Source organism: Notothenia coriiceps, unplaced genomic scaffold, assembly GCF_000735185.1.
Source record: "Notothenia coriiceps isolate Sejong01 unplaced genomic scaffold, NC01 NC01_scaffold00013475, whole genome shotgun sequence".
In the NCBI taxonomy this organism is placed as follows: domain Eukaryota; kingdom Metazoa; phylum Chordata; class Actinopteri; order Perciformes; family Nototheniidae; genus Notothenia; species Notothenia coriiceps.
Window position 1 is genome coordinate 1 of NW_011346176.1, and position 15,765 is coordinate 15,765.

The following is a 15,765-nucleotide window of genomic DNA, read 5'->3' on the forward strand; positions in this document are numbered from 1 at the left end:
ATTGAGATAAATACTGTTCAATAACACTTTTTAGGCTCTACATAATCTTTTAAATGTGAAAAAATTTATCTGTGTGAAGCCTGTTTGAGACCAAAAAGACCAGTGTCTCCTGCACCCAGCGATCTTTCCATGAAGAGTGACTGGTCCAAGGAGGACCCTTTAAACTTCAGAAAAGGAGAACCAGGGTAAAATATGTTGGTTAAGTTGAACATTTGAAATGGAATTAGAGACAGTGAATACATAATTAATCTGAAGAGAATCACTTTGAAATATTGAGATAAATACTGTCAATAACACTTTTTGGCTCAACAATATTTTAAGATATGTTGCTTAAGTTTAATGTTTGAAACAGTAAGAAGAGACAGAGAAAAAGTCTCAATAGAATCACTTTAACATAACAAGATACATGTTGTAAATTCTGCTTTGGGACTCCAAAATAACATTAAAAAGGTTCACACTGTAAATGTGTTCTGTTTTAAAGCCTATTTGAGCCAGAAAGACCAGTCTCTCCTGCACCCACCAACATTGCAGGAGATAATCCTCTTGTCTTCATGTCTAAACAAAGATAGGGAAAACTGGTATTGATACTGCTTTAACTTAAAATGCAGGAACAATGGGAAAACATTGCAAATTAAAGCTTTGAAGCCTAAAGCATACATTTGACCTAAAACATAAAAAGTGTATATTCATATTTGTCTCAGTAAATGTATCTTTCCGTATTGACACAAAAATGTATCGCCTTTGCCCAGCAGCGCTTCCATGACAACAAGCAAGGATGAAGAAGAACGCAGAAAAGGTACTCAAACATGGAGCTACACAGTCAAAGAATCAAAACATTGCAAAAACAAACATATTTGTATTCACATGCCATTTGCCTCTTGGTTTAACTGCAAGTTAACAGAATACATAATTTGATAGAGTTTTATTAAAATTGTGTAAAACTATTTTGTAATTGACGTATATTTTCTTTATAATTTAATTAGAGAAGGATAAATACAAACTAAGAGAAGACCTAAAAAAGAGGATCGGCAAGCTGCATGAAAAGGAACTGAAAGTAACTGACACTGAACTCTACGAGATACCAGCTGAGAAAGACAAGGACCCTAAAGCACAAACCTTTTCTACATTATTTCAAAAATCAAAGAAAGAGAAAGTGCGAACAGTGCTAATGATGGGAGTAGCTGGAATTGGTAAAACATTTCAAAAAGAGTTATTCATGGTAGACTGGGCAAAAGGAAGATCTAACAAAAAGATAGACTTTATAGTGTCGTTAAACTTCAGTAAGCTGAATTCAATGAGCGCTCAAAGCCTGAACAAACTGATTGGTCATTCCCTCAAGGTTGAAGAACATGGAGATTACAAGTTTGACGAATGTAAACTTGTTTTTGTCCTTGATGGCCTGGAAAAATGTGAACTTCCTCTGGATTTTGCAAAGAACAAGGACCTGAAGAATATTGAAGAGCAAGCCTCGATGGATTCGCTGCTAACAAACCTCATCAAGGGGACTTTGCTTCCCTCTGCTCATCTTTGGATCCTCTCTCAACCTTCAGGAGTTGAGAAGATTCTTCCTGAATACATCCAGCGAGTGACAGAATGTCGAGGTATAAAACTATATCAGTTTTAATAGTTCATACTCCATATTGTGTGATCTGCTGTTTTATCCTTTATCAATAACATTGTTTTTTTTATTATTCAGAAAACTTGAAGCGACGGCAGAATCTGGCCTCAGCTCTGAGAGGAAGATTGCTTGAGGAAGCGTCTCCATATGAACATGTTAATACTCCTAACCAGAAAAACACTGAACACATCATAAGAGAGGTCAATGGAGAATCTGTGAAACGGGTGAATGCCGTATCTGACATCTTTAAAGAAGAAGATGGAAAAACGATCCGTACTGTGCTGACTACTGGAGAAAGTGAAATTGGAAAATCCTTATGTGTGCAGAAATTCATCAGAGAGTGGGCTAAAAAGGACAGCAGCTATTTTACTTGGTTTAAGGCTTTATTGGCCAAAGCCCAAGCTAAAGAAGTAGAAGTTATATTTCCACTTAACATCTCAAAGCTTCAAACGATAAGAAATAATGAAACCAGTTTGGTGGAACTTCTTTATGAATTCGTCAAGGAAACAAAGGAAAATGTCATCTCTAACATTGAGCAGTTTAAAGTTTTATTTGTCTTGGATGGATTTGATGCTTACCAACCTCCTCTTGACTTTGACAACAAAGACAAAGTAACTGATGTCAGAGGGCGCGCTTCAGTGGATGTTCTACTGACAAACCTCATCAAAGGAAACTTGTTTCCCTCTGCCCGACTTTGGATAACCTCCCGACTCAAGTTGCCTGATGCATGTGTCCACAGGACGACAGAAATACGATGTAAGCTAAAGGGTGTGGAGGAATTCTACCAAAGGAACTGTATAAAACATGGTTAAAGTACATAGTGACAGTGGTCCTAAGTGACACAAATGGGTACCACTTTACAATAAGACTACCCTTATAAAGGATTCATTAAAGGGTTTATAATTAGGTTATTAATTAGGTTGTAAACACTTTATTAATCATTAAGAACCATTTATAAACCAGTTCTAACATACATCAACACAGGCTCACTATTTGGCAAGATGACTAAGCCTTATATTGGCTACTTAGCGAGAATCAACTCATCTTCTTCATCAGCCAGCATCCTTGGTATCTGTTGTTCACTGAGTTGATTCTCCCCTTCCATCTTGATGTTTTTTGGCATCTCTTATGACCATTTATTTACGAGTTACTAACATTTATAGCCGCCAAAAGGGAGCCTTGTAAAGTGTAAAACAAATCACCATTTATGAATGAGTTACTACCATTTATAATAAGGGCTCACTATTTGGCAAGCAACCGGTCACAGTTGCCCTGTTTATCTCGTGTCTTATAAAAGCTTATTAATGATTTATAAAGTGTTCACAACGTAATTAATAAATGAATTACAAACTATTTGTAAACCCTTTATAAGGGTAGTCTTATTGTAAAGTGGTACCGTTATATGTTTAGCACGTATTCGGTAAGAATTTCCATAAGTAAGCACCAAAAGATTTAGATGATAAAAAAGAGACAGGATAGTATTTTATATAGAAAATAAGTAAAGCAAAGAAAAATGAATAAATAAGATTTATAAGAATACAATTAATGTAATCTAAGGATAGTTATCAATCTTTTTTACAATTTCAAAAGAAGCAGAGGAACACAATGCCGTCTTTGTGCTTCAATGTGGAAGCCTTCACCTGCTAAATTAATTTTGGAGGAATGTTATGAAAGGAAACTGTATAAAACACGGTTAAAGTACATAGTGACAGTGGACCTAAGTGACACAAATGCTTAAAACCACCATGAAATGAAAATATCAGAGTGTTTAGTAGTCAGCATCTAGTGAGTCAGATACTTATTTACAGAAATGTTGCTATTGAAATGTAGAAACACTTTTCTAGTTGAGGTCCAAGTACAAAGATACAAAGTATTTCAGCTTAAATTACTGGGAGAATGCTGCTCCTGAAGTTGATGTAACACGATCCACTAGAGAGAAAACTAATCGCATAATCCATAAGAACTACCATTAGTTAGGAAATTCTGCCGCCATTTGTTATTTGAGTCAAAAAGATGGCCTGCTCTAACAACAAATTAAAAGCTGCTATCTGAATGCTACTCTTTGCTAATAGAAAGAGAGGGACAAGTTTAGCCAATATGTGTATTTTTCTGACCTCGCTGTCAGAACTCAGAGATACTTTCACCAGTAACCCTAACCCTTATAATGTTTTACTTGCTTATGCAGCAAAAATGATGGCACCGTAGGGTACCCTAAATGAGGTCGGCATCCAACGGTAGAGTCAAGTAAAGAAAGGATATACCAATTTCTGCTTTATTATAGCCAATAACAATCCAATAAAATGCTTTCAATCAGCCTCGATTCTGATCCTGAGGATCAGCCTGGAATTTTATGTATGGTATAAACTGTCTAATTTCTGTCCTCACTAACTTAAAACAATACTCTTCTGCAGGTAAGCCTGATGCTGCATCTCACCAGACACTCAAAACCCAGCTGAAGGAACAATTTACCCATGTGAGTGAGGGGATTGATAAGCAGAAAACCTCTGCTCTTCTTAATTCCATCTACACAGATCTCTACATCATCGAGGGAGAGAGGGGAGAGATACATTCTCAGCATGAGGTCAAACAAGTTCAAGACGCAAAGTTCAAACAAGTGACACAAGAAACATCGATTAAATATCATGACATTCTAAAATCTGCACCTGGTGAAAATAGACCCATTAGAACTGTGCTGACGCTAGGATTGGCAGGCATTGGAAAGACGTTTGCTACAAAGAAGTTCATGTTGGACTGGGCTGAGGGTAAGGCCAATGGGGAAATATTTTTTATATTTCCACTTTCTTTCCGGGAGCTGAATTTGAGAGAAAAGGAACACACCTTGGAGGAACTCATTTTTCAGTTTTGTCCAGGAATGAAGACATCAGAAATAAAAGACTATGACAAGTACAGCATTCTGATTGTACTGGATGGTCTTGATGAATGTCGCCTTGAACTTGACTTCAAGAATGCTGTATCTTGCACAGAGGTGAGTAAGCGAACCTCAGTGAGTGTCCTACTAACAAACCTCATCCAAGGAAATCTGCTGTCCAAAGCTCAAATCTGGATCACCTCCCGACCTGCAGCTGCCAATCATATCCCTGCTGATAAAGTTGACCGGGTAACAGAGGTGCGAGGATTTAATGATGAGCAAAAGGAGGAGTACTTCAGAAAAAGATTCAGTGATAGAGATTTGGCAGAGAAAATCTTGTTGCATGTCAAGAAATCAAGGAGCCTTTACATCATGTGTCACATTCCTGTCTTCTGTTGGATCACAGCAAGCGTTCTGGAAGACGTTGTGAGAGAAACTGAAAAAGAAGGAGAGAGAGCAAAGACAAACGAAGACAGGATGCCCAAGACTTTAACTGATATGTACATATACTTCCTCCTGTTACAATGCAAACAGGCTAATGTCAAGTACGCTTCAGATGAAGCAGGTGACAATTCTAAAACAGATTCATGCTGGAATGCAAGGAACAAGGAAACAATCATTTCTCTGGGTAAAGTGGCTTTTGAGGGTCTAAGGGAAGGGAACCTTCTCTTCGATGAAGAAAAGTTGAAAGAGGATAAGGTTAACATCCAAAAAACTGCAGTCTTCTCTGGACTTTTTACTCAGATCTTTAAAGAACGATGTGGGCTGTATCCGCAGAAAATGTTCTGCTTTGTTCATCTGAGCATTCAAGAGTTCCTGGCTGCTTTGTATGTCTTTCAAACATTCAACAACACAGGTGAAAATCTGCTTTCCATGCCCAATCCAACAGATAAAGACATGCCTGAAGGATTCTACACGACAGCGATTGACAAAGCTTTAGATAGCAAAAATGGGGACTGGGATCTGTTTCTCCGCTTCCTCTTGGGGCTCTCTCTGGAAACGAATCAGAGTCTAGTGCAAGAACTTCTGAGGGAGACAGAAAACAATGTAGAGACTAACAAGAAAACAATTGGGTACATCAAAGAAAAGATTAAAGATGAGAAGACTCATGCAGATAAAAAATGCAATCTTTTCTACTGTCTGAATGAGCTGAATGACCACTCTCTGGTTGAAGAAGTGAAAAAGTACCTCTGCTCAGAAAGTGTCACATTTGAAAATTTCACCACCTCCGAGTGGTCAGCTCTGACTTTTGTGCTGCTAACATCAGATGAGAGGCTTGATGTGTTTGATCTGAAGAAGTACCTAAAATCAGAGACTGTTCTTCTTGGAATGTTACCGGTTGTCAAAGTGTCCCAAACTGCTTTGTGAGTACTTTAAATGCTCTTACAACTATTTTGTTATCTTGCAATACACACAAAGCATATTTATTAAGTTTATTGCTGATGCCTTTTACTATGTCCTTGATGGTCCCATTTGGTCTAACAGTGGTCTATAACAAGTCCGGATTGGGCAGTTCAGAAAAACTCATTTATTTGTATAAAAATTCAAGCAGGTAGACACTAATTGGAACGACAGTCTCACATTTGACCTGCAATTATAGTGAGGTTGAGTGATTCTTTAACACTTTTAGTTTTTCAGAAAGAATCTGCATTTCCATACAAAAAACAAAAAACAGCAAGATTTATTAATGGACCCATGTTTTCACAGGCTGAGCTGGTGTACTCTCTCTGAGGAGTCCTGCAGAGGTCTGTCATCTTTAGTCCTCAGCTCCCCATCCAATAATCTTACAGAGCTCAACCTGAGTCATAACGACTTGCATGATTCAGGTGTGGAAATGCTTGCTGAGGGCCTAAAGAGTGTACACTGTAAACTGGAGATTCTCAAGTAAGTGGACAATGCATTTACTGTACGGGTGGTTGCTTTGTGTATGTTTAGTAACATTATTCCAAAAGAATGTCCATTGAGCAATGCAGCACATCTTTATTTAAAAAGGTACGTTTGTGTCTTCAGAGACCAGAATAAATGTACTTTACCAAATAATGATCGTTTTTTTAAACCTTGCTTCTGTGTAAGGCAGAATACACATAGTTAATGAAAGTATTAAAATGTAATATCAGACAGTTTTTTCAATGATTTATACATTGGCCTTGGAAATTAAATTTGGTTGGCTGCAGATTTCTATTAGATATGTAAAAAATACAGCATAATAGACACACTTTTGCTTCCCCATTAATGTTTCAGAACATTTCAAATCCAAAAAGAGAAAAATTATAAACACACAGAGAAACTTTAAAAAGCATTTCTTGAATGTGTGTGTGTCTGTTTGTTTGTGTGTGGCCTGCAGGCTGTCAGGTTGTCAGGTGACGGAGAAAGGCTGCTCATTCCTGGCGTCAGCTCTCAAATCCAAAAAACACTCCCTGAAACACCTGGACCTGAGTTACAATCACCCAGGAGACAATGGGAGGAGGCTGCTCTCTGAAATATATGAAGATCCAGATTCGAAGCTGAAGACACTCTGGTACGTAAAGAAGTCATGTACAATTAAGAAAGTAAACTTGTGATGTCATCAAGTATAAAGTCTATTGGTGCTCCATGGACGATGAATGTAAGAGTGATTTTGTGGACCGAAATGTGGGGATTATGGGACAAGCCTTTTTTGCTGTTTCATTAATTATGTCCATATGCATTTTCCTACATCTTTTGATATTGAGCAATGTACGCAAACACAAGATCAATATATTGAATAAAAGGCTATATTGTCTTGTGATGCCTTGCTACAGGGGGCTAAAACATGTGCAATAAACAAGAACGCTTTTCAAAGTATTGAATTGAATTTCTGTATATATCAACCCTGTCTTTGTTTTGTGCAGTTTGGATCACTGTGGAGCGCATCGTATAAAGCCAGGGCTGAAGAAGTGTAAGTCTTTATTATTGTTGTATTCCTTATTATTATGTAAGATGTTATCACTTCAGTATAGTGTTAGACAAGGATTAAGTGGAAGTAAATTCCTGATACGTTTCAAATTAATCTCTGATAATATGCCTTTGTCACCTAATTTAACATGTAATATAGGTTTCGATAATGTACATACTTCTTTTTAGATATGACATCCATTATATACTAAATAGATTTGTATTTGTATTTGATCTAAACAACATAAGATACAGCTCTTATAAAACTAAATTATGAGTCTGTTTCTATTTCAGATGGTGCTGATCTAAAGCTTGATGAAAACACAGCAAGCAAGAGGCTTATATTGTCTGAGGAGAACAGAAAAGTAAAAACTGTGCGGACGGTGAAGGAAAAGGTGGAGCGACCTGAACACAAGGGCAGGTTTATGAGGAGCCAGGTGATTTGTGGGGAGGGCATGCAAGGCCTCTGCTACTGGGAGGTGGAGTGGGAAGGGAGGGTTGGCATCGCAGTGACATATGAAGCAGTGGGAAGAGGATGGGATAGAAGTGGTGGCCTAGGATGCAACGAGATGTCCTGGAGTCTGCTCTGCTCCAGGACTCAGTACCATTCCATACATGGAAAAACATGGAAACTTATTGAGCCCAACAATGAGAAGACATCCAAAGATATTACGTCCAAAGACGGGAAGACTTCCAAAGATAGGAAAACGTCCAAAGATGGAAATACATCCAAATATGGGAAGACGTCCACAGACTTTAAGTTCAAGGAGGGAAAGACAACTAAGGATTGGAATATTTCCAAAGACGGGAATACATTCAAAAATATTAAGTCCAAAAATGGAAAGACATCCTCAGATGGGAAGATGTCCAAAGACCTTGAGTCAAAAGATGAGAAAACATCCAAATATACTAAGTTCAAAGATGAGAAGACATCAAAAGATACTGAGTCCAAAGATGTGAAGATGTCCAAAGACATTGAGTCAAAGAATCAAAAGACATCCAAAGATACTGAGGCAAAAGATGAGAAGACATCAAAAGATACTGAGTCCAAAGATGCAAAGATGTCCAAAGACATTGCGTCAAAAGATGAGAAGACATCAAAAGATACTGAGTTCAAAGATGGGAAGACATCAAAAGATACTGAGTCCAAAGATGCAAAGATGTCCAAAGACATTGCGTCAAAAGATGAGAAGACATCAAAAGATACTGAGTTCAAAGATGGGAAGACATCAAAAGATAGGAAAACGACAAAAGATGGAAATACATTAAAAGACTTTAAGTTCAAAGGTGGAAAGACGACTGAGGGCGGGAAAACTTCCAAGGATGGGAATACATTAAAAAATGGGAAGACATCCTCAGATGGGAAGACGTCCAAAGCTGAGAAGACATCCAAAGACTTTGAGTCAAAAGATGAGAAGACATCCAGAGATCCTGAGTTCAAAGATGGGAAGATGTCCAAAGACTTGAAGTTCAAAGGTGGAAAGACGACTAAGGATGGGAAAACTTCCAAGGATGGGAATACATTCAAAAATGGGAAGACATCCAAAGAACTTGAGTCAAAAGATGGGAAGATGTCCAAAGACATTGAGTCCAAAGACGAGAAGACATCAAAAGATACTGAGCCCAAAGATGGGACAATGTCCAAATTGCCTCTTTATAAAAGAATAGCAGTATTTTTGGATTGGGAAGCTGGCACTCTGACCTATTACGGTGTCACACAAGAAAAGCTGAGCCTTATACACACCTTCCATGCCAGATTCACTGAGCCCCTCTTCCCATGCTTCTGGTTTCAGAAGGGCTCTGTGACCTTGTGTAAAATAGACTGAACTCCCTGAGATAGGGGAAGTCTTCCATTGAGGCTCCATTTGACTTCAATGGAATAGCAAAACCTTGCCTGCATCGTATCAATACCATGATGTAAAAGACTGAAAGACACTATATTAACATAGTTCCTCTTGCCGGAAGATGTTTGATCAATTACTGTTTACTTAAAGTGGACCTATCATCCTGTATTTCAATAATATAGTGTAGGACCATACCTATATAAGGCATATTTATACTTTTTATTTTTCAAAATACCAAACAGATCATGCATTTTAGCCATTACTAATTTCGCTCAATTTAACACTGTCTTTTCATGGGCTGATTCTGTGAGAACAGCACCATCTACAGGCCTGGCATATGTACTACAGCGTCTCCAGCGCTTTCGAACTGGCAATGTCCGTGGCTGTCTCCTCCTGATTGGTGGAGTTGGCCCAATAGCCGTAGTGCCACTTCTGTGACGTCATAGAACTGTTCAAATCTGGATCAGTCTGTATCAGATCCGTTGAAGCCCCTTTTTAAGAGATTTGGGTATGGAGGAAAAGAGAGGGTTGTATTTTCTGGCACTTGGTGAGTTCCCTGGAACACCGGGGACACATATTCATGTATAAAAGACGTACAAAAGTGCATTTTGCATGATACGTCACCTTTAAATAATTTTCTTACCTATAGCCTGAATTGATGAAAGTATGTTGCAGTTCCTTAAACTACTGTAGTAAGAGTATGCGAACAGATGATCCATATATATGAGTAAGCCGAATTGTGTCAACTTTCCAATTAAATTACAAGGAAATATTCAGTTTTTGCAATTCAAAGAATTTCATGTAAGTAAATGTGAGATGTACTGTCATAAAAATGAAAAGTGTTATAGAATAACTGTATGCTAACTCTTGCAGCCGCTTATACAGAACAACTGATTTACCGCCATTATATTGATACATTTTGTTTTAAATGAATGTAATGTCATTGATGCTGTAGGGCATTCGCAAAAATAAAAAAATATATTTTAGTTTTATTAAACCGAAGTGTGTCTTTATATAAAACATATACGTATGCATACACACAATTGTACATCTTCGTTTGTAAATATAATATAATTGTATAATACTTGTATTGGTTTTATATTCTATCTTCTTCTATTTTGTTGTCCATTTAAATTGTGGTCATATCAAATTTCCTTCAGTGTCCTTCAGATGGCAATCTGTGTGTGAAGAGCAAACAACATTGTGCAGAATGTATTTTATAATAAAAAGATAAATAGATAGACAGTTAGATAGATTTTTTTATTCATCTCAAATTGGGAAATTCTTTGGTAACAGCAGCAATGTTATAAGGCATTAAAATGTTTAAAAGGTGAAATAAAGTATATACATAATAACTTAAAGATAAACAGCATATAACAATATATACATATCCACATTAGAAAATACATATATCACAAAGAATATACAGTATACATTTGAATGTTTTATAAAAGACAAATACACTACAGCATCAGAAATAGATATGTAGCAAAACATATAGACATGTATAGGTAGTGTGTACTGGAAATTATAGTTGTGCAAAGGAGCTTTTGTGCAAATTGTTCATGGTGTTGGAGAGGGACAAAGATCAACTTCATACCAGGAGGTCTTAATGCGTAGATTAAAATGTGTTTATCCTTCCTAAAACAATATTCACATATCCATATGTACACTGTAACAATGTTCAAGTCCTCCTCTTTACTCTGGTCATAAGAAGAGTCCTTACTAAAAAGCTTCCAACGTAAGCTGAGGCAAAATCCACAGTCCTTACATAGTGTAAATGTATGTTCTTAAATTCATCAGACAATTAGGTATTTTCCACTTTTTTTAACCTTCAGATACACTTTGAGGTATATTGCACAGATCTAGGATTTGGAGACCCCATGTCTTCATTTTGAAGGACGGCTTCTCCTGATGGCTGGTATGAATGGGAGGAATCACTGTGGCAAAACTGTTTTAACGTACATTTTGATAACTGGAATTGTTTAAAGAAAGATAGGAATAAAATAGAATCTGTGGAGTTATGCTTGGAGGGAGCAATATTGTATAAGGCGTCTGTCCTAAAGTTTGTAGCTGTTTTGGAAAGGCAAGTGAAGTTTAGCCATCACACAGATGCAAAACAGAATGAGTCCTACCTTTATGTTTTATATTTTAAATAAATATGTTAATGAATTCCTAGATTTTTGGACAGACTTTCTGGAAGACATTCATAGTGTTACACTTTCTGAACATATGGTCAATAGCTGCGTCTTTCTGCCACATATCAATTGTTCCCCCTTAGTGTCAAGTTGTCTTCTCCAGGTTATCCTTCCCTCCAAACCGGGTAGGCTCTCACTCTGTTATTTGGTCCCCTGATCTCTCTTCCTTATATAAAACACTTTACTTCATCTGGATCAATATTAAGAAGTGACGTGCATTTTGTGGAAAGTGTTACCTAGGAGAGAAGGAACCCTTGTCAACGGAGAGAAATACATGGCTGCAGCGTTCATCTACATGCAGGATGTGATGTTAAAACCATGGCACATTGAGACAGAAAAATATGAGCACTGGGATTGAGCCTGGTGGGATAAATGATTCCCATTTATGTTCTTTAAAAATGTTGTTTTTCACAATCTTTTTTATTTTTTAGTTTATTGTAAATTTGTAAGGGACAAGCACAGAGAAACATTGCCAGTTACAGCAGCAGTGTCAGTGTGCTGGACACGTGTTTATTGCGAAAGCTGCCTTCTACTTAATTATTCTACCTTCATCTGTGGTACTCTAAAAGCAGTGACAAAATACATTTGATTCCAATGTCCACTGTATGTGCAGTCTGGCATGTTTGAGCAAGTCTGTGTACATGTGTAATTTTAGGCGGTAATGAAATACACCTGTAAAGGACAGGCCAAAATGAAGCCGGAGGATGTGACAAACTGAGAAATGAAAAGGATGGGACATTGTAGCAACCAGCGCACTAAAGGCCTCTTTGCACAAGCTGCCTCTCTGTTTTTTGTCAATCCAATTCATGACCAAATCTTTGAAGAGGCAGCACAACTCACAATTCAACATTTTGTTCCGGGTCCACATCATAAACCTGTTTAATTCATTCAGGATCTTTCCTGTTTCAGCATATTTCACTTTGTAACCATTGAGCTGCTGCCGCTAATTGATGACACATTCAGAGCGCCTCTTGCTCTGCCTCTGTCTCTGACGATTTGTTTTGATTCCAGAGCTGCCTGTGAAAGCCATGAGCTGGATGAATGAGTGTTTGTGTGGATTTACAGAGTGGAGACAAAGCACTGTGTGTGTGTGTGTGTGTATGTGTGTACGTGTGTATGTGTGTGTGTGTGTGTGTGTGTGTGTGTGTGTGTGTGTGTGTGTGTGTGTGTGTGTGTGTGTGTGTGTGTGTGTGTGTGTGTGTCACAGTGTCAGTCCTTTAGAAATAAATAAAAAGGTTTCCTCACCCCATCTGCTTATTAGTTAGTTCCTGGTTTTATTTATAATGTAAACCACACTGTTGTCTAAAAGAGCCTTTAATCGTTATTAATGTTGAATTGCCCAAGCAGGCATGCACTCACAGATCTCCAGGGTTTCTTACTTTTGCTTGCAATGACTTGGAAGGTTAGTGGTTTTCATAAGTCTGAGATTCTGCCCTCAAAGTGCTCAATGGTGTTCTTACCCCAATACAAGTAGAATTTTTTCATTAAATTAAATAAAACATCATAGATGTGGGGGCAACAGGACTTGATCCCAAACAGACTGTAAAGAAATGGGACTGAAATGGAAGCCGGTCCAGATGTAGCCTTATTTTTCCGTATCCAGCTCTGAAAGAGGAAAACCTCATGAAAAACCCAATGCCTCTTATTAACTTATTTCATGTAATAATAATAATAATTATTATTATTATTATTATAACTTATTTCATGTCTCATATAACTGCACATTTTTTTCTTTGTTGACATGGAAAATAAAAGGCCTCCTATTTCCTAAAAGCAAGTCGAATCGTTAATGAACAATAACCAATTACATGTGCTCCTCTCTTCTCTTTGATAATATTAGACATACTGTAGGACACATTGTGAATTGGATTGTTGAGCAACAGGACTGCCTTACACAATACCAATTTTTCAGGTTCTGTCAGAAGTATTATATAGAAGGACGTCAAATTAAAACAAACCCCCATCAGTTAAAGTCCTGCAGAGTAGAAGATTGAAGAAGTTTGCATTTTTTTTACATACTTCTTTGAATTCAGCATCATATTTAAGAAAGTTCAAGTTCATGGGATCTTTAACCATCTAGGACTGTGTGCTAATCTTTACCCTAACTTCAAAATAAAACCATCATCTCTAAAACTGAGATGAACCTTTGTGCTAAAAAACAAGTATCATCCCTCAAAAAGCCATTTATAGAAGGAAATACGCCCCAGAATGTTTCTCACGTTTCCCATGTTTTCACTCTTGGCCCTTAAAGAAAGAAGTGCAAGGGCACTACACACATAGAGAGACACACAAAACCAACTCAAAGCTGACCATAGAGCAGTGATTTACAATTTGACTTTCTCTACTTTACACAAAAACAAATATTTAAACTTGAAAGTCTCTCTAAATATGAACAAAAACATTAATTCAGAGCAGTGATTTGTGACTCTACTGTCTCTTTGTACCAGGCTGTTTGGTTCCCCGACGTAAACCCCATTCACAGGCAGGGTCAACTATGTGAGGTGCGTTTGATTTACATCGCCAGGAACATACTCTAACAGTTCAAGCTGTGATGGTGCTGTGATTTAGTAAACCGCAGTTCAGACTCAACTGTTGCAACTCAAGCATTAAAAAAATGTCAACTCTGACATTGGGGGGAATGAATGAAAATGAGGGCTTTCAGCACCCTTCACTCCCACCACATCATGAGTGTGCCCGGCAGCCTGGACAGACAAAGTGAATTAGACTCTGATCGCTCTGGTATCACATATTTGTGAAACAACGTGTGTGTAGCTCTAGGGTCCAAAGTGTTATGACATTCAATACTTTGGCCAACAGAAGTAACGTATTGTGTCTGTGTGAGGTGTACTGACAGTTTGTAGTTGTGTTACTGTGTGTGTGTATTAGCTGTCATTTGATCCATCCTCAGGTCGCTCGGCTCCCACCCTGCGCGTCCACTCTGCTTCTCACAGACCAATCACATTGAACATTCCTTCACCTTCCCAGGATCCCCGGGACCCAGGGTGCACGACTGCAGGGCGTAACCATGGCGTTGAGGTGATGAGGTCACCCCTCCTTTGGTACTTTAGTGATTAGATGAGAGCTGATGCTATGAGATAGGAAGGGATAGAGTGAGAGACAGAAAGACAGAGAGAAAAAAGGCAATAAAACACACCACATTAAGACAAGTTCTGATACACACAAACATGTTTATACATCTTTAATTATTGGAGCCCTTAATAACAAAACATTTGCTGAAATAATGACTCACCCTCTTAAAGTCTAACCTTCTTCTTATCTTAAATAAAATCCAAACCCCTCAAAACACCCTTTTTGTGGAAGTGACAGTGGTCCAAAAAGCACCTCACCATGAAGCCTAAAACTCAAATCTGCCCTACCAAAGATAGACGTAAAAGAGCACACACACATAAACCTTATCACCCTCCGACCATCGCCCTGATTGTTGATGCTCAATCCGTATGCACTTGACACGCTTTACATTAGTGAGTGTTTAAATTGATCACCTGTCAAGCATCGTGTAAACAAAAACACTCTTACCACCATCCATTCTCAGCTAGTAAAACAGAAATGTGAGCGTGCGGACGACAGACCCTTAAGACGGTCATGGTTAAGATCATCGATGTGTCTTGAGGGCAGCACTATGTTCTTTAAGGCTCACTAAAGAAGATCTATTTCACTGCCCTGCCATCATTTCAGTGTCCTGTTGAAACTGTAGCGGAACAGAGGTCAGGGTTAAGGCTTCAAGACGTACTGCAGCTAAAAGCTAAAGCGCTTTTGGGCTCTAGTAATACAATTGCCGAGGAAACCCCCTTCCCTCAACCCCAAGCTAAAATCCTTAATTGAACCAAGTAAAACACCTTTTTTAAATCTAAATCTCTTTTTCAAGCTCCTTCTTAACGCAATGAAGCATCACTTTTTCTCCAATCTTCCTCCACATGTCCACGCCCTTAAACAACTCACCAAAATCGGGTAAAATCCTTCAGACAAGACTATCTGTAACGCCAGTAAATCTTTATAGGGAGATAAAAGGATGAATAGTGGTTTCACATTTGGGTTTAAGCCAAGGCAGCACTTAAAAACAGTTGACAGGACAAGTAAATCATTTCTGCATCTCCTCTATGTATTTTACTGTGCTGAAAGCTTCCGATCTAATATGTCTCCTTATTATTCCAGTCAGACACTCATTTCTTGCGTTTAGTTTTTATAAGCTCAATACATATTTATTGTCTGGAAAGATCTAAAGTATGACTGATGAGATAGTTGCATTGGTCCCTCTTTTTCTAATTGTTTTCTTCCGTGTCCTGTTTTCGCCGTAAATTGATG

General features: G+C 38.0%; 1 protein-coding gene across 5 annotated transcripts; it reads left to right on the forward strand.

Moving 5' to 3' along the window:
- The first annotated feature begins 27 nt into the window (after positions 1-27).
- Positions 28-9,452, forward strand: LOC104947945 (uncharacterized). 5 transcript variants are annotated; one of them, XM_010774068.1, is made up of 10 exons: positions 28-185; positions 750-796; positions 984-1,601; positions 1,697-2,374; positions 4,030-5,851; positions 6,195-6,371; positions 6,832-7,005; positions 7,358-7,404; positions 7,695-8,529; positions 8,629-9,452. In XM_010774068.1, exons 1-10 carry the CDS (start codon positions 130-132, stop codon positions 9,224-9,226), a joined length of 5,052 nt encoding a protein of 1,683 aa, XP_010772370.1. In that variant the 5' UTR covers positions 28-129; the 3' UTR covers positions 9,227-9,452. The 5 variants fall into 5 exon arrangements, with proteins under 5 accessions (XP_010772370.1, XP_010772368.1, XP_010772369.1 ...); XM_010774066.1 differs by having other exon boundaries at positions 7,695-9,452; XM_010774067.1 differs by having other exon boundaries at positions 753-796; positions 7,695-9,452.
- Positions 9,453-15,765: the final 6,313 nt, after the last annotated feature.

Bases quoted from the DNA above. Each gene is read 5' to 3' on its own strand.
- LOC104947945 (XM_010774066.1), top strand. From the start codon at position 130: ATGAAGAGTGACTGGTCCAAGGAGGACCCTTTAAACTTCAGAAAAGGA. The intron at 1,602-1,696 runs GTATAAAACTAT...TTTATTATTCAG, and splicing joins GCGAGTGACAGAATGTCGAG to AAAACTTGAAGCGACGGCAG. The intron at 7,405-7,694 runs GTAAGTCTTTAT...TTTCTATTTCAG, and splicing joins AAAGCCAGGGCTGAAGAAGT to ATGGTGCTGATCTAAAGCTT.